The following is an 18,011-nucleotide window of genomic DNA, read 5'->3' as shown; positions in this document are numbered from 1 at the left end:
TCATAAATGAAGTCAGCGATGATATGGCTTTACAGTTGCTGTTGGAAAGGGAAAAGTAACTTTCTGTGTGTCAATATTATTCCCAAACCAGGCTCAGGAGCTGCACAGATATTGGGGTACTCATGCAAATTAGGCACTGCTTAGGGCCTCTATGGTAAATATATGTACATATGGATATAGGCACACACACCTATATCCATCCATGCCAGGATCCATGCTGGGAATGTCAATAAACCTCTGATGAAGGGAAAGGAGGCTGGGAGGTTTTCACTGGCTGCAGGGGAGTGGCAAATGCAGTGCAGAGCTGGAGGCAGCTGCCAGGCCAGGATGGCATTGGCTTCTGAAGGGCAAGTTTCTGTGCCAGCAGCATGGGGACATGGAGGTGACCCTTCACAGCCCCTTTCTCTGGGGTGAGTGGCTAGAGCAGCTTGTCCCCCCCCACAGCAGGGACTCCCTATCACCCTCAGCCTTGTGGCTGCCTCGTGACAGTGTCTCATGAGGGGGTCTCTGAGGATGTCCAAGAGAGACAGACCAGGATGAAAGGACAAGGCTGAATCCTGCTCCAAACCTGGCCAAGAGTGAGCAAAAGGCTGGGACTGAATTCAGCGAGATCGGAGATGGAGGACACATGGTGTGAGGGGAGCACAGCACATCAAACCCTCCTTTCCCAAGGGACAGCCACTCCTGTGTCCCCAAACCCGTGGGACACAGGTCAGCCTGCCGTCAGGATGTGAGCCATCAGCACAGGGCACCCGCTGCCTCCACCACGGATGCCAAGTTGAGCTTTGTTGTGGGAAATATCCGGTACTGCCAGTTCATTACCATGAACAAGTCATGAGTGACTTGTGTCACCCTAACCAGCCATTACTGTGAGGGCTGTGTGTGCAATCCAGGGAGGCAGATACAAATCACACCCTAAAAATGCGTATATATTATGTTTAAAGCAAGATTTTCTGTTGCCTTTCTGACACCAGGGCCTTTGTAGAGGTCTTGGCATGTCAGGCTGTTTTCTCCATGCCTCTGGGTTAGGAAAAGGTTATTTTTCATGTGTTATCTGTGCCCCCGGGCTCGATGAGCCTGGGGTGCCAACTGGCATTGCTGCCAGTGGATTTTTGGGAGCAGTGACGGTGTGGCAGAGTGTGAGGAGGGCAGAGTTCGGGTGGGCAGGTCCTTGGTGTGTAGGTCATCTGCACCAGTGTCCCCATGGTCCCCCAGGGTCACCGTGATGAGTGATGCCAGGAGGGGAGCACAGGTGGGATGCGGTTACACTGACACTCCCTGAAGAGCACCGGGATTGGGGTGGGAATGGCAGAGAGTACCCGGGACACACCGGGAGCCCCCAGCGCTGTGCCAGGGGAGGGTCGGGGAGCACGGTGGGGACGAACCGCCCTGGGAATGGCACGGGACACCGGGGCTCCCCTGTGCTTCCAGGGCTCTGGCCAGAGCGGCCGCGGTGCCCCGGGACACACCGGGAGCTCTCGGCAGCCGGGCCGCCGCCGCCCGGTGCGGGAAGGGAGCCCCGCCTCCGCCTCCGCCGCCCGTCGGGGGTTTCACGGGTTTCCGTGGCAACGAGTGCGGGGCGGAGCTCGGCGCTTCCGTTACCGAAGTGCCCGGGAAGGCGGGGACGGGCCGGGGCTGGTGTCGGGTGCTCCGCTGCTGCCGCCGCCCCGCGCCCGGTGAGTGGCCCCGCGGGGCAGCACCGGCACCGCCGGCACAGGGGAGCCGGGCCGAACCGAGCCGGGCCGGGCCGGGCCGGGGATCCCTTTGTCTGCGGGCTGGGAGCGCTGGCACGGAGCGCCCGGGGCGCGGCTGGAGCGCAGTTCCCCGTTAGCCCGCGGCGGGCGGGGTCACCGGGACCGGGACCGGGACCGGGGCTGCGCTCCTGCCCGCTGACACCGGCACCGGGACCGCCCCGCTGCGGGTCCCGCCTGCCCGGAGAACAAGGGACCCCGGGGTGGGCTGGGCGGCTCCGCGTGCCGTTCCCCGCCGAAGCGGCCCCGGTGAGGTGCGGGGAGCGGAGCGGTGCGCGGGGAGCGGAGCGGAGCGGAGCGCTGTGAGCGGAGCGGGCGGTGTGAGCGGAGCGGGCGGTGCCGAGCGGAGCGGAGCGCTGTGAGCGGAGCGGGCGGTGCCGAGCGGAGCGGAGCGGTGTGAGCGGAGCGGGCGGTGTGAGCGGAGCGCTGTGAGCGGAGCGCTGTGCGCGGTGCAGTGCGGTGCGGTGCATTGTGTGTGCGCCGGGATGCGGTGGGTGCGGTGCCGCCCGGCTGCAGGGCTGCCCGTGGTCCCGGAGTTCTTAACTCCCTAAAGTCAGCCCCAGCCCGGGGTTAGGAGGGGCCTGGAGAGGCTTCAGGAATGAGTAAATTAATTACAGACACCATTTATGTCACATCCGCCGGGAGCACGGAGGGAGCCCGGGGCTGTCGCCTTTTCGGGCGCAAAAAACGGGATTGATGCAACTTCCTGCGGGTTTCGGGAGTCGGAGCCGGTGTTACCGTCGTATTTTGCTCCAGAACGTCCCACTGGGATTTACAGCCGGACACTGAGACCGGCTGAGATGTCCGTCCTTGCGCTTCTCCGCAGAGGTGCTGCTGTACTCGGGACCCCCGTGCCATGATCACATCCCGCACCGCCTGGGATCTGGGATCCGGGCCCTCCGCCGGAGCCGCCTGGAAGACGAAGGACCTTGCCCCGGACGGTGAGTACAGCACGGTGGCTTGTCCTTGCCCCTTGGGGCTCAGCCTGCCGCGCTCACGCCCTGCTCGCTGGGGAAGGAGAGGCTGGGAACAGGCCAGCCTGCATTTTTCACATTTCTTTCCGGATGAAGGTCAAGCTTTGAGAAATGGGGACTCAGAAGCAGGCACAAAGCCCTGGGCAGCCTGCTGGTAAGAAGAGAGGGCTGTGTCCATCTCCCTCCTGGCCCTTCCAAGTGGGAAACTTAGGGAGAAAGGTTAAAATTTAACATGTAAGATAGAAAACAGAGTGATCTGCATGGCTGGGTGAATACGGGACCTTTGCCTCTTTTCAGCCTTGGCTCCTTGGAAGGGCTCCTTGTCCCTTGTCCCTCACCCATGGGTGAGTTTAGTCAGAGTTTTCCTCTGTGGAGGCTGAGCTGCTTTACAGGCAGGCGGGCAGCTGCTTGCCCCAACCTGCAGCACTTTGTTGGGAAAGAGCCCTTCCCACCTCCCTCACCAACGGTGCTGAATGGGTTTTGGCAAAGGTGGAGGCTGAATCCCCCTCTTTGGACTTTTTTTGCTCTTGGCTTCACATCCCTCTGTGCTGGCAGCCGCTTCTCTGGGTACAGCTTCTTCTCTGGCACTCAGGCCAGTCCAGCCAAATGCTGGTTGGTATCAAAGCCTCCAAAACCAGGGTTTTTCAGTGCCTTCTCTGCCCAAGGGCTGCTGCTGCCCGTGCTGGGATGGGGAACTCGTCGCCTGTTACCCGGGCGTTCGTCAGTCCTTTGGAAACGCTCAATTTTCATGGCGTGCGCAAAATGTTATGGATAATTAGAGACTGGGAAGAAATCCAGAGTGATGGAGTAACTTCATAAGGGCACATCTCCCTCCAGACATTGCTCCCATCTCTGGCCCAACTTCCTCCAGATAGTTTTAAGGGAAAAGAGCTGCATTATTGAGGTTTGATTTGTGAACGATTGATTTTTCCCCTGCCAGCTGGAGAAGAGATTTGGCCGCCCGCAGTGGTGGCAGCGCTTGTGGCAGACAGGTGCAGGGGCACATGGTCCCCGAGCAGTGGGATGTAGTGGGATGGAGCCCTTGCCAGCTGCTTTTCCTGTAGCAGAGGAGGATGCAGCCGTGAGAGAAAGCTCCTTGAGTTGCTGTTTCCTTCTGTGTGGCTCAGCAGGACAGGGAAGTGCTGCCCTGGCTGCTTTTGGGTTTGGCTGCCTGACAAATGAAGGAAATATTTGGGGGCAGTGGAGGGAGGTGACGCTGTCACAGGGTCTGTCCGTCTGGTTTTGGTGATGCAAGCTGGCTTTGGCAGCTTTTCCAAGATAGGATCGCAGGAAGTGGAGCAGCTTGGCAAGGAGTAGAGCTGGGATATCCCTGGTGAGGGGACAGATCTGGTCCTGCAGAGGCCAGATGGAACCTACACCCTGAATTCTCATTACTAGTCATTGGCAGCCAGTCTCCACCCCCCGGAGTGCTAATTTTTCTAATTAACATAATTAACATTTTTAATAAAAGTCATGCACTGTCTCTGCCACACTGGTGCAGGGAGGAGGAGGAGGTGGGTTTGCTGAGCTGGCCAAAGGCTGTGTCTGTGCTGGGCTCCCAGGTGGATCCAGTGATGCTCTTTGCTCCATCTCAGGCCGTGGGCAGGACAGGCTCAGCACTGGGAGTGGAGCAGGCGCCTCTGCCCGGGCTCCTCTGCTGCCAGCACTGCTTCACCACAAAATCCTCAGCGTGAACTGGCCGGACACTGCAAACCCCCGTGGGCTCTACCGGGCTCTCCAGGTGAGGAATGTTGAGCCAGCCATTGCATGTATGGGGAGGGCAGTTTTAGGGTGATGGGGAGGATGCCCTGCACCCATCTGAGCCATCCAGCTGGGAGCCAACTGGTTCCCTCCCTCACCACAACCAGTTTGGGTCTGGCCCCCAGCAGTGTGTGCCTTGAGCAGAGCTGCTGCCTGGGTGGGGAGGGAAAAGCATCTCTGGGAAGTTGAAAGGTATCAAAAATGAGGAACAGTGTGCATAACAGAATAGCATTTTCTGGGTCACTTATGGTCATGTTGGCAGGAGAGCTCAAGGCAGAAGTGTGGTAAGAAAATGCAGTGCTGTGAGGTGGTGTTTGCCAGTGGGATGGAGGAGAAGGAGGTGGAAGGGTGCCACGGCCAGGGACAGTGTCAGGACACCATGTACTGCTGTAGCTGCCACTAGTTCATTCCAGGCTTCAGGCAAATCATTCAAATTCCCCTTCTTTGAAAAGAAGGAAAACACCTTCTTATCACCAGCCTCAATGAATTCCCTTCGGCAAAACCCTTCTGGAGTCTCAGATGTAGAGGCACCGCAGACACGCGGCTTCTCCAGGAGGATGCTGCCGCCTCCTTCCAAATTACTCCCGAATTACTGGCATGTACTTGTATTTGCCCCTCTGCTGGAGTGAGGTTTGGGGTGATGCCACAGGCTGTGAGATAAGATTTAAGAAAGAAAAGGCGTTATTGAGCAGGGTGAGCTTGACTGGTCGTCCCCTTTCATAGCAGCCTTATGAAAGCTCCTTTCAGATTTCTTCTGGTTTTTTATGGAGCTGGGCTCCATCCCGCAAGGCATGAGCCATGCCTGCAAGTCAAAGTCTCTTTCTTTTTAAGGCCATAGAGAGAAAAAAATGAAATATTCAGTATAACTGTGTGGCCAAGCTGAGAGAAGTTTTTTGTGTGGAGAACTGATAAGTTCATTGTGGTGGCTTCCCAACAGGGAGAGGAGGGAGGGTTTCCCCAAGCTGCACTGTTCTGTCTTGTGCACTTCCCGCCCTGTTCACTCCTCCTGGAGTGCCAGCTGCTGGCACCGTGTCCAGCACGGTGTGGGCGGGCACTGTCTCAGCTCCCTGACCTGTTTGTGCTCACAGGCCCTGCGGGACTCAAGGTGCAAGCGGCGGGAGGAGCCGCGGCCCCGCGCCCCGACACCGGCCACGGAGGAGCCGCCTGCAGCCCCCCGTGAGCCAGCGGCTGCCGCAGCGCTGCAGGCAGCCCCCACCATGAACCTGGAGAAAGCAGGTGAGGGGAGCAGGATGCAGGGCTGGGTGCTCTGGAGAAGGGATGGGATGGGATGGGATGGGATGGGATGGGATGGAATGAGGGTTTGGTATCTGCCAGTGGGTGTTGAGGAAAACTCTCCCCTTTTGGGGTGCACATTGATGTGTGGCTGCGCTCGCTGTGGGAGCAGGTCACAGTGGAAATCCAACACCAGCCAGCTGCTGGCTGGTGGCAGGGACTGATGAATTATTGAGCTGGATGAACAGAGCAGGTGAGCTCCGATGAACCCACTGCTGTTTCCTCCTCCTTAAGGAAAATGTAACGTGAGTGGAAACGCTTGCAGCGTGCCTGGCTGTGCCAGGGTGGGGAAATCCCAGGGTTTCCTGTCTTTCTCTGTCAGGATTGAGTTGTGTGAGCTTGTCAGGGCACATCTCAGGAGCTGCTCCTGGCCTGGTCCCCAGCTGCATCCCAGAACAGCTCCTGAGGTGGGGTAGTGGCTGGGAAGAGGCAGGGATGCAGGAGAAAGGGGGTCTGATTGACAGTGCTAACAGGGCAGAGCTGAGGAACAGGTATCTTTCCAAATGGCTTTCTGAATTTTGGAAATTTCTGCGTCTTGGAAAGCAGGAGGGTCACTGTGCCCTGCCTGCCACGCTCACACCATGCATGAGCCCCAGCACATCTGCCCAGGGGGAGATGTAACACAGAGCTGGCTGGCATCTCCTCTGCCATGGATGCTGTCACAGGAAGAAGGTGCTGAGTGTGGAGGCATGATCCGTGAAGGATTTTCCTGCCTGGCAGTTTGACTTGCAGCTGAGTGTTGAGGCTCTCAGCCTGGCTCTGCCTTGGGTCCCAGCCCAGAATTACTGTGAATGATGTGTGCAGACATGCAGTGTGTCCAGAGGAGCCTGGTGCTTCTTGTAATTTTGTCTTATCTCTGCACACTCCCCAGGGGGTAGAGGTAGCATTCCTGTCAACTTTGGAGATTTCAGTGTGAGTTTTTTGTTTGGGTTTTTTGTGTGCTGATTTTAAAGAGAAGACCGTGGTCCCCTGCCTGAGCTGGGCTGACCTTTCAGCATGGAAAGAAAGAAGAACCAGTACCTGACAGTGCTCTTTTGGGGTATCCAACCCATGGCAGGAAGACAAAACCTGGTGATCGCTTCTGCAACCACTGCCAGATAAGCCCCATGGTGTGCAGTCAGCAGCAGAGTTGTGGTTTGGTCCCAGCATTTCATCTTTTTACATGTTACACTGCCTCCTTCACTCCATTTAGGGGTAGAAAATCTGACTCAGAGACAAAAAAGTCTCTCTTCTTGCATTCAGGACGTTTCCCATGAAGCAGGCAGCATCTTCCTGCAGGCAGCTCAGCGATTCCCAGCACCAGCTCCTGCCTGTGAAACCTCAGGTTTCTGGTGGCAGCAGATGAAATCCACGGCAGGCAGGGAAGGGCGCCGGGCAGCCGGGATCCTGACCATCAGTCCTGCCGCCACAGTGCCTCATCCCCACGTTGGGAATGAGTCACGCCAGCTCATTGCTTCTTGGGAACTACCAGGTCATTTGGTAGGCTCTGATGTACGGCCAGGTTGGCTTCTGTCAGCACTGGTGGCTCTATTAACATGCAGAAAGTGATGTTTAAAATAATACTAGGAAGGTTAGAAAGCCAAACACACGAAGATTAGGCAATATGGCCATTCAGGGTACCTGTATAATTTAAATTTTGCTTCCATTATGCTTGTGTGTAATGACGCAGACTTTAATGACATGATCACACACTGCTTTTCCACGGGCACCTGCTCATTCAGAAGAAAGGATGCCGGGGTGAATCAGCGTCGTGCTGAGGGCGGTTGTTATCTGAGCGAGGCAGCATTTCGGTGTGTGCTGGGGCAGGGGCACGCTGCAGTGCCCTGGGCAGGTGCTCTGTGCTGTGGCCTGGGATGCTCTGCTGGCATGGGCAGATCCCTTTTGCTCCCACCCAGCCGGACCCCACTGTTAGCCAGCCCTGCTGTGGTGAGCCCCTCGGCACTCAGGACGCACCTCTGACACGTCACTTGTGCAAATCCAGTTTCCTGCGTGCCCATCTGCAGCTCAGCCCACGGGGACTCCCCATGGCTGGCATTCTGCTCCCCAGCGAGGTGCTGTGTCCTGACCAGCTCCCTCTTTGCTCATGCTGCAGGAGGGAGGCTCTGCAGTGGCAAACGTGCCAGCCTGCCCGCAGCCCGGCCCTTCCCTGTGATCCAGGAGGTGATGGCCTCCATGGCACACCTGCAGAAGGAGAAGCTGCGGCTGCAGGAGGAGCTGCTGGAGCTGCAGGAGAAACTCGCTGCCCAGGAGAACAATGAGCTCTCCCTCTCCTTCCAGCTGCAAGGCCAGGTATGGTGGGGACAGGGACACAAGTGGGTCCATCAGGGTCTTCAGCCTCAGGTGTGGCTTGGCTGGAGCACTGTGGCATGCAGTTAGTGATGGCTGCACTTGGAAGGAGTGTAGGATCTCCATCATTGAGCATCTTTGCTGGGTGTTCCTGAGCACCAGCTTTGGCTGTGTCTCCCTTGGGGTGATTATAGTCCCCAGTGACACTGCAATAGTGCTGACAAGGGTGTGTGGCACTGTGGCCATAACATGGCCAGGAGGGCTTTGGGCATCAGGATGCAGCTCTGCACTCGTCATCCATCCATCCACTCAGCACAGGACAGCTGCTGTGGGGTCAGCTTGTTAGACTGACCTAGCAGATTAATTTAGGGACTTCCAGCAGGTGGAAAGTGAATGAAAAAGCACAGAATTATCAGAAGGAACAAGTTTTGGCCATTGTGGCATGCCCCCTCAAAAACCATCTCCTGCACTGATGCAGGCACATCCTCAGCACGAGTACTTGGGTCGTCTCAGGGACATGGAAATTTTGGCTGCTCGTAAAGAGATTTGCATGTGGCTGTTGTGGAAGCTGTTACAGTCAGGTTCTGCTTGTTCCACGGGTGTCAAAAAGGAGGAGGTAATTGTCCTGCATTTGGTTGGCATGCTCTGCATGACACAAGCGTGAGCACAGCGGGCTCTGGCCCTGAGCTGGCCAGATCGGCAGCGAGCGCAGCTGACGCCGGCTGGAGCGAAAGAGCTGCCCCAAACTTCCAAAGCTTTGGGATGGCTGGGCCATGGCTCGAGCCAGATCCAGCTGCCAAGGAGCCCCTGTCACGTCCAGAGAGCAGGATGCAGCTGGAGATGCCCGAGCAGGTAGGGGATGGAGGAGCATTGGCATTTTTGGGCGCCACAGCACAGGGAATGGTGGGCAGGCTCCGGCGTGTGTGCCGACTGATTGGGCTTGCGGCTTTCCGGGAACAAGCCGCAACTCTTTTCTTCTCAGTACCTCCCCTCCCTTAAAAATACTTACAAAAATAGCTTAATAGTCTCCCTCAGTGGATGTGGAAATGGGGTTTTCCCACTCAAGCGCGCGGCGCTCGCTCGGCCCCCAGCCAGAGCCAGGGAGACTTTCTGTGGAAGGAGGGGGATCCCAATCCTGCCTGGGATCAGTCACCTTTCCCCACCTGCAGCTGGGGAGCTCTGGCCGTGCTCCAGCTCCCAGCCCTGCCAAGCACAGGGCACACAGAGGGGCTGCCCACACTGCCATCTCTGCAAGGGTGCGGCTGAATAATTTACCAGATTAATTACAGCCCCATGTCAGCACATCTGCATTGGTTATTAATCAGCAGTTCCTAAATTATGGTCCACGGAGGGCCAGGTGCTTGCTGGTTATTGGGATGGGGCAATATCCAGGCGTGTCCCAGAGAGGGGTTTGGTGGCTTTCTGGAGTGGGGAAACTGGGGGCTGGGCTGGGATTTGGGGGATGGTGGTCAAGTGAGGAGAGAACAGGTGGGAAAACACCACTACAGCCCAGCCCATGAGACTTCTGTCTTCACCAAGCACTCACTGCTGCTGTTTATTCCAACAGCTGCAGATTTTGGGAGAGCCTCACTGGTCTCTACACAAAAAATGGTTGAGGATTTTTTAAATACACCTGGTTTTGCAGGGCGGGCAGCCTGGTCCCATCAGATGGGCAAATGGGGGTTGATGGAGAGCATCATCCTATGGGACTCAGACATGTGGTCTTCTTGAAGAGCTCTTGTTCTCTCTTTGTACCAAGATAACTTTCCTAGAAAGAAAAATAGAGAAGGTAGGGCAAAACTGGTTGTGAGGGCAGCACAAGGCACTTCTGGCTCTTCAAACACAGTTATGGGTAGGTTTGTTTTTTCCCTTCTCCAAAGATGATGCCTTTTTATTTTTTTAATATTGGTTTCTGCTAGTGCTCAACATGGGACAAATTATACCCATGGTTGAACAAGGTCAAAGCAAAGCTTTCATTAATGCTCATTTTAATCAGCTCGTGTGAATCAGGCGCTCAGAGCCAGGTGGAAAATTAAAGCATAACAAAAGTGTGAGGCAGGCTGGACGGTGGTGGCTGGGGCGGCACCGCGGGGTCTCCTCCGAAAGCTGCCGAGTGCTCCTGGTTAACCCAGTCTGTGCTCACAGGTGGAAACTCTGAAGGCAAAGCTCCTGGAGCAGGCACAGGAGATCAGCCGGCTGCGCTCGGAGCTGGTGAGCTGGGATGGGACTGAGCCACCTCTGCCCTGAGGGACCTGAGCTCTGTGTCACTGAGGAGGGAGAGGGGACACGGGGTGGGCTGAGATGGATTAAACCTCCCCAGGGTCACAGTTTGGACCGTGCAGGTCAAACTGAGGAACAAAAGCGTGGGATTTTCTGTCCAATGCAATGTCGCACTGGTCACCCTGGGGCTGTCACCCTGTGGTGGGAAGTGAGAGCCCCTCTATGGGTTGGGGCTCCCTGGGGACAGGAGTCAGTGCAGCAGGCTGAGTGATTCCCTATGGGACAGGCAGGGACTCGCTGGGAATGGCACACTGAGGGCTGCCTCATACAGTGAGCTGGGGCTGCCTGGGGTGCGTGGAGATTCCATGTCCTCTCTCTCCGCTCCCGGACAGGGCGGCACGGATGCGGAGAAGCACCGGGACCTGCTGGCGGCCGAGAACGAGCGGCTGCGGCAGGAGATGAAAGCGTGCGAGGGGGAGCTGCGGGAGCTGCAGCGGCAGCAGCAGGCGCCGTGCCGGGACTGCCCCCACCTGCAGGTGAGCCGCCGGTGGTGGCACTGGTGACTGACACCTGCGGGTGACACGGCCTTGACTGTCCTGTCCTCTGCCAGGAGAATGCCGGGCTGCAGGAGCAGCTGTCCCAGCTGCAGCGGGAGGCAGAGGAGGCGCGGGCCAAGCTGGCGGAGCTGGACCTGGAGGTGCAGCAGAAGACGAACCGCTTGGCTGAGGTGGAGCTGCGGCTCAAGGACTCCCTGGCTGAGAGAGCTGAGGAGGAGGAGCGGCTCAGCCGGCGGCTGCGGGACAGCCAGGAGACCATCGCCAGCCTCAAGTCCCAGCCCCAGCAGATAAAGGTGAGCTCTCCATTTTTCCAGATTGGGCTGGGTGCCTTACAGTGCCCTGCAAGTCCCTCCTGTCTCTCTGCCCTGAGCACATCGGCACAGCACCGTGATTTCCTAAATTATCTCCCCCTGGGCTAGCAACAGCTCCATCCCAGGCCCTTCAGATGCTGTTTCCCCAGTACACCCCATCTGTGGGTACTTTCCCCTGCAGTACATCATCAAAACGGTGGAGGTGGAGTCAGCCAAGGCAAAACAAGCCCTGTGCGAGACCCAGTCCCGAAACCAGTACCTGCTGGAGCAGGTGGGGATGCAGAAGCAGGTGCTGAAGGAGATGGAGCAGCAGCTGCAGAACTCCCAGAAGACAGAGGCTCAGCTCCGAGCTCAGGTCTGAGTGCAGTAGGTGTAAATCAGAACCCCCCCACATTCTCTGCCTGCCTGGTGCTTGCCAGGTGACCCGGTGTGGCAGCAGGTGGGCACTCACTCAGTGTCATCCCTCACTTGCTCCTCTCCCAGATCATGATGTACGAGGCTGAGCTGGAGCGAGCCCATGGGCAGATGCTGGAGGAGATGCAGGCGATGGAGGAGGAGAAGAACCGCGCCATTGAAGAGGCATTTTCCCGCGCCCAGGTGGAGATGAAGGCGGTGCATGAGAACCTGGCAGGTGAGGGGGGTGCAGGGGGATCACAGGGTGCTGCCTGACTGCTGTTGGGGTGTCACCATCTGCCCCTCACCCTGCCTGGTGCCTGCAGGTGTCCGGACCAACCTGCTGACGCTGCAGCCGGCACTGCGCACCCTCACCCAAGACTACAACAGCCTGAAGCGTCAGGTCCGCGATTTCCCCCTGCTGCTCCAGGAGACCCTGCGCAGCGCCAGGGCCGAGGTGAGACCCCTGGGACCAGCACCCAGCACCCCTCCGTGCGGGATGGAGGTGCTGGGGAGTTGCTGAGCCACTGCTCTGCACTGTCCCCAGATCAGCCAGGCCATCGAGGAGGTGCACAGCACCAACCGGGAGCTGCTGCGCAAGTACCGGCGGGAGCTGCAGCTCCGCAAGAAGTGTCACAACGAGCTGGTGCGGCTCAAAGGTGTGCGGGGCGTGGTGTCCCTAAGGCGGGACGGGAGGGACACGGGAGCGTCCCCATAAGGGGGCTGGGTTGGCTGCAGGATGCTTCAGCCCACCCGGTGTTTGCTGATTCCTGCTTCTCTCCCCAAGGAAACATCCGTGTTTTTGGACGGGTTCGCCCCATCACAAAAGAGGATGGGGAGGGCCCTGAGGCAGCCAACGCTGTGACCTTCGATGCTGACGATGACGCTGTCCTGCACCTCCTGCACAAAGGAAAGCAGGTGTCCTTTGAGCTGGATAAAGTCTTCCCCCCACAAGCATCCCAGGAGGAGGTGGGTGCTACCGTTCCACACTGCTGGTGAGGGGGGGAGGCAGGCACCTTCTCCTCACTCTCCTCTGTCTCCCCCAGGTGTTTCAGGAGGTTCAAGCCCTGGTCACCTCCTGCATTGATGGCTACAATGTCTGTATCTTCGCCTATGGGCAGACAGGGGCAGGAAAAACCTACACAATGGAGGTGAGTTTGCTTGGCTTTGTTTCCATCTTCTTCCTCAGTTCCCCACCCTGCAGTGCCCAGTCTCATCACCCGGGCTGGTGGCCAGCTCAGACCTGGTGTGCATCAGTGATGGTCACTGCTGCTCCACAACATCCCCTGGGCTTTGCTTCTGCTCAGAAACAATACAGAATAAAATGCCAAAGGGTGTTTTTTCCTCATTTGTCACTTCAATCCTTCAGGGGACGGCAGCAAACCCAGGGATCAACCAGCGGGCCCTGCAGCTCCTCTTCTCCGAGGTGCGGGGCAAGGCGGCCGACTGGGACTACACCATCACCGTCAGCGCTGCAGAGATCTACAACGAGGCGCTCAGGTACGGCCAGGGGAAGAAGCTTTTTTGGACATCACCCCGTGCTGCTCTCCCCTACATCCCTCCACCCCTGCCTAGGCCTCACATTTTGTCCCAGGGCTCTGGGCGCTGCATTTGGACCTGCAAGGATTTATTTTTAATTTATTTGGTGCACATTTTCCTTCCCATGAGCTCCATTGCTTACACAGGCTCCCAGCTGTGCCATCACTCCCAGCAATGGGGTTATCCTCTTCTCCCCCTTCCTTTGCCCCTGGACACTATATTTAGGAATTTGTAACTGGGAGCTGAAAGTATGAGAAATATTTTCCTTCCTAGTCCAGCCACAGGAGGGGAGGAGCGTGGGAGCACATCCATGAGAATAACCAGGAACAGGGATAGGAGCATGGTCTGAGTTGGGTGAGAGGAGGCACATGAGAGCCAAGAAAGTTGAGGTCTATAAATAGGCTGTGCAGCTTTCCTGGGAAGAGATGGCTGCTCTGGCAGCGTTGGCACTGCCCTGAGCTGCGGAACAGATGCCAGCACCCCCTGGGATGGGAATGCTAACGGGTGCCCCTTTGCCCAGGGACTTGCTGGGGAAGGAGCCGCAGGAGAAGCTGGAGATCAAGCTGTGCCCTGATGGCAGCGGGCAGCTCTACGTGCCCGGGCTCACCGAGTTCAGGGTGCAGAGCGTGGAAGACATCAACAAGGTGTGGGGAGAGGGGGGCAGGGGGCACAGGAGGGTGGCAGCAGAGGTGCAGTGAACTGGGGAGGGGTCTTTGGTGCATGACTCCTGGATTTCTGAAGCCATGGGGAGCAACAGAGACCAAAATAGGTCCGTGGGTGCGATATGACAGTCACTGTCCCATGGGGTGAGCCACAGGGGGTTAAAAATAAAAGCGTGGGGCCCAGAGAGTTCCTGAGGGATTAGTGGGATGCGGCTGTCACCGCAGTGCCCTGCCTGTCACCCCCAGCCTTTGGTGCATCACCCAGGCTGAGACCTGACCGAGGTCATTGCCCTGATGGGCCGGGCACCCCATGGGGGGGCTGATGCTCAGGTTACATCCCTGGATCACAGGGGATTTGTGGTGGGACTGGGGCAGGTTGGCCTCACCCCCTCAACTCCCTGGGCTCCCCCAGGTCTTCGACTTTGGCCACATCAAGCGGGTGACAGAGTGCACCAACCTGAACGAGCACAGCTCTCGCTCCCACGCCCTCCTCATCGTCACCGTCCGCGGCCTCGACCGCAGCACGGGGCTCCGCACCACAGGTGGGTGTCACAGCAAACGCTCACCGAGGCAGCCGGGCTGGGGCATCCCAGGGCTGTGCAGGGCCGGGCGCTGATGCCAGCAGTGAGGTTTGGCTGTGTGTCCTCAGGGAAGCTGAACCTGGTGGACCTGGCGGGCTCGGAGCGGGTCGGGCGGTCGGGCGCGGAGGGCAGCCGGCTCCGCGAGGCGCAGCACATCAACAAGTCCCTGTCGGCCCTGGGCGATGTCATCTACGCCCTGCGCTCCCGCCAGGGCCACGTGCCCTTCCGCAACTCCAAGCTGACCTACCTGCTGCAGGACTCGCTCAGCGGCGACAGCAAGACCCTGATGATGGTGCAGGTAGGGCTGGGCACCCACTGCCTGTATCCCCACAGGCACTTTGTGATTTCTGAGTGTCCCCTCACCCTGGTACTGAGGCAGGTGCTGGGCTGGAATCAAGGGACAGGGCTTACCCATGGGACATCTTCCAGTGTGCAATCATGGTGCCAGCAGCAGCTCTCTCCCTGTCTCTGCACCCTAGATGAGGCCAAGGAATGGGGAATTAACTCAGAGGTCCAGGATCCTGCCCTGCCTGCCTGCACATGGATGCTATTCCTATGGGCACAGTCTCTTCATATATTGTCATCTCCCCATCCCCTTTTTTTCTGGGAGGATTTTGAGCTCTGGCAGCTTCTCCACCCCTGCCCTGTGACCCCCCACTCCCAGCTGCTGGCACCCACACTGAGCTCCAGGGGGGCTGTCTGAGCCCCTGCACCTGCCACAGCTATTCCCAGCTGCTCCTTGCACTGGGGCAATTGGTGACAGGGAATCCAGCTGGCTCAGACACTAGCCCAGGCTTGGATGGACGGGGCTAGCCTGGGAGGGGCAGGTTAATAATATCTCACCAGCCAGCAGCAGCAGGTTTTCTAGGGGGGAGCCCCTGGGGTGCACAGGCAGCTGCCAGGGTGACTTTGTGCCTGCTCCTCCCTGACACAGGTGTCCCCTGCTGAGAAGAACACCAGCGAGACGCTGTGCTCCCTGAAGTTCGCTGAGAGGGTTCGCTCTGTGGAGCTGGGTCCTGTCTCCCGCAAGGCTGAGCTGAGCTCCTGGACCAGCCAGGAACACCTGGAGGTACTCAAGACACTGCTGGTGCCCTTCCTCCTCACCCTCACCCCAGGGATCCCCTGTTTTGCCCCCACATGTGGTCCCCAGAGCTGCTGGATGTTCCCCTAGAGCCACCTCCACTGGGGACAATCACCTGGTGGGATGCAGGTTGTCCCCAAAGTGCAGTGTCCAGCCAATGCTGCCAGCTTGGCTGTTCCAAGCCCTGTTTTGCAGCAGCCCCGTGGTGGCCCCTGAGAACATTTGGACACCACTACCCAGGCATGCACTATCCGCCTGCAAGCCCATCCCCATTCCTTTCCCTCTGGGGCTGGGCTGGGCTGACCCTGGGGCTGTGTCCCCTCTCCTCCCAGGGTGACTCGCCGGGTTCCACAGCACCACCTGGCCGGGGCCACACATCCCCCAGCCCGGGGCAGCTCTCCAGTCGCTCTGCCTCCATCCGCAGGAAGCTCCACACCTCAGGTGGGTGGTGGGACAGCTTGAGAGCCCAGACAGGGTCCCTCTGTCCCAGGAGGCTCCAGCCACCAGCCCATGGCAAAGCCTGCAAGGGAGAGTGAGCAGCTCTGTAGTCAGCTCATTAGCTAATCACTAATTAGCCATGGTTGGCACTTCCACAAGAGTGCCCTGGTTTGAAGGCACTGCTGATGGCACAGGGGGGCAAGGGGAGGGCAATGCCACCAGGCTGAACCTCTTTCCCCTTCAATTGCAGCCTGACTTAGGGGCAGCCGTGGCTGCCAGGTGAGTGCCTGTGGCCGGTGCTGGTGGAGGGCCCTGCTTCACCCCGCTTCCCCAGGCAGGGCAGGGCTGCTGGACTGTGCAGGGATGCTCCTGGGAACGCTTGTGGTACCAGCTCCTGCTACAGTGCCACCAGACAGGGCTGGGGCACTGGTGGCTGTGCCCCTGCCTGCTGTAACCTGTGGATGTCTCCCCTCAGGGAAGCTGAGGCCAGTCCCCCTGTGATGAGTGCCAGCCACGGCATCAAACCCACTGCAGGACCCAGCCCCTCACAGTGACACAGAGATGGCTGCTGGAAGACATGAAGGCTTTGGTGCTGGTCCCTTGGCCATCAGAACCCATGACCAGAGGGTGATGGCACATCTCACCATGAGCAGCATGGGGTCAAGGGTCTCCCAGCAGCCAGTCCTCCCCCTCAGGGTAGGGGACACTGGTGCTGGGCAGAGGTCTGCCCCCTCGGATGCTCAGTTCTGTGAGTTTTATTTTTGCTGGACAGATGTTTTTAACCAGAGCAGGGAGCTCCTGGGAGTTGCTCCCTCCAGCTTTGCTTTTACAGTAAGATCTGGCTGGAAGGGGTGCACAGAGCCAGCCCAGCCCCTGGCCCTGCCTCAGGCTGTGGCTACTGCCACAGGGCCAGCCTGGCCACAGCTCCTGCAAGACTGTTTGGGCAGCTGTCCGATGTCTTTCAGAGCAGCACTTCCTCCATGTTAAGCAACAAAAAATCCCAGCAGCTCCTGTCCCTGCCAGTTTCTCAAGCCCTGTTGTTGCATGAAGGCCCCCGGTGCTGTGCATGAGCCGAGCTGCTGTTCCTCATGGTGCTGGTGCTGCCAGGGCCCCACCCTGCCTGCAGTACATGGCACCAGGGGGGATTGAGCAGTCTCAAATGAAGCTATTGTGAAGTTATTTACCAGTTGTCTTGTCAAGAGAGATCACAGTGTGGTCGAGATGAAAGTGTTTGAAATATTTATACCTGTTTACATGGTCTTGGAATGGAAAAGTAGTGGAAAACAAAAAGACCCCAAACCTCCAGCCCAAAAGCCTCTTGGCTTATGTATGGGGATGGTGGCTGGCAGGGGCATGGGAGGGGATGGCACTGCCCTTGGACCTCTCAACACCCACCTGTGGGTACATTTCCTCCTGCTGCAAACCCCTGCTGGATGCACTGATGGCTCTTTCCACCACAGCCCTCTCCTCTTGCGCTTCCACAGCGTGTTCTATTTAAAAACAGAAAAGGGAAAAGTAAATTTAGCCTTTTGTAAGATTAGATGTTTCTATGTATTTTAATAATTAAAAAATATCCTGTTTTGTAACAAAACTTATTTTAAATAAACTCTTAAAGCAAATTCTCCTGCACTGTGGTGTTCTTGAACCCTGCTTGAGGTGGGGTGGGTGCTTCCTCCCTCCTCCCAGCACCTCCTATAGGGCTGGAAAAGCCCATCCTATCCTTCCTCTTGCAGCTGCCCCCAGGGCCAGCCTGACAGCACAGTCCCCACCCCATTGTGCAGCTATCAGGTTCCTGCAATTAGCGGGAGTGCAGTGGTTAAATCCACCGAGGTCCAATGTGCCCATGTCCTGCTCCACCTTGTCCTGCCCACCTCACATCCCAACAATAGGCCGGTGGCTGGCAGAGCCTTTTCACACCTCATGGGGGTCCAGGCATGGGAGTATCACCAGGTAAAGCAGGAAGCAGTTGCAGAGCAGGAGGACACACACACTGTGAGTGTCTTGGTGCTCCAAGCAGGCAGCACTCACCGCCAGTCCTGCAGTGGCTCAGTGCCAGGGCCTCTTGCTGCATGAGCCACCTTTGGAGCCACCTCCTCCAGAGCCAGGAGCAGGGCAGGCACTCCTCTTTGTTCCCAAAACTTCACTGTTTGGATGAAGCATCAGC

General features: G+C 57.9%; 1 protein-coding gene across 4 annotated transcripts; it reads left to right on the top strand.

Annotated features, from left to right (window-relative positions):
- The first annotated feature begins 1,593 nt into the window (after nucleotides 1-1,593).
- On the top strand, nucleotides 1,594-17,463 carry KIFC3 (kinesin family member C3). 4 transcript variants are annotated; one of them, XM_033069396.1, is made up of 21 exons: nucleotides 1,594-1,676; nucleotides 2,578-2,692; nucleotides 4,321-4,466; nucleotides 5,575-5,722; nucleotides 7,872-8,068; nucleotides 10,211-10,276; nucleotides 10,678-10,821; nucleotides 10,896-11,135; nucleotides 11,335-11,508; nucleotides 11,637-11,784; nucleotides 11,873-12,003; nucleotides 12,094-12,205; nucleotides 12,334-12,515; nucleotides 12,593-12,697; nucleotides 12,916-13,046; nucleotides 13,606-13,729; nucleotides 14,160-14,289; nucleotides 14,397-14,626; nucleotides 15,263-15,397; nucleotides 15,742-15,850; nucleotides 16,323-17,463. In XM_033069396.1, exons 2-21 carry the CDS (start codon nucleotides 2,608-2,610, stop codon nucleotides 16,346-16,348), a joined length of 2,763 nt encoding a protein of 920 aa, XP_032925287.1. In that variant the 5' UTR covers nucleotides 1,594-1,676; nucleotides 2,578-2,607; the 3' UTR covers nucleotides 16,349-17,463. The 4 variants fall into 4 exon arrangements, with proteins under 4 accessions (XP_032925287.1, XP_032925289.1, XP_032925288.1 ...); XM_033069398.1 differs by lacking the exon at nucleotides 1,594-1,676 and adding an exon at nucleotides 1,902-2,000; XM_033069397.1 differs by lacking the exon at nucleotides 1,594-1,676 and adding an exon at nucleotides 1,906-2,005.
- Nucleotides 17,464-18,011: the final 548 nt, after the last annotated feature.

The sequence above is a fragment of the Catharus ustulatus genome, chromosome 11 (assembly GCF_009819885.2).
Source record: "Catharus ustulatus isolate bCatUst1 chromosome 11, bCatUst1.pri.v2, whole genome shotgun sequence".
NCBI lineage: Eukaryota > Metazoa > Chordata > Aves > Passeriformes > Turdidae > Catharus > Catharus ustulatus.
The sequence above is the reverse complement of the archived record's forward strand: the minus strand, read 5'-3'. Positions and strand labels throughout refer to the sequence as shown.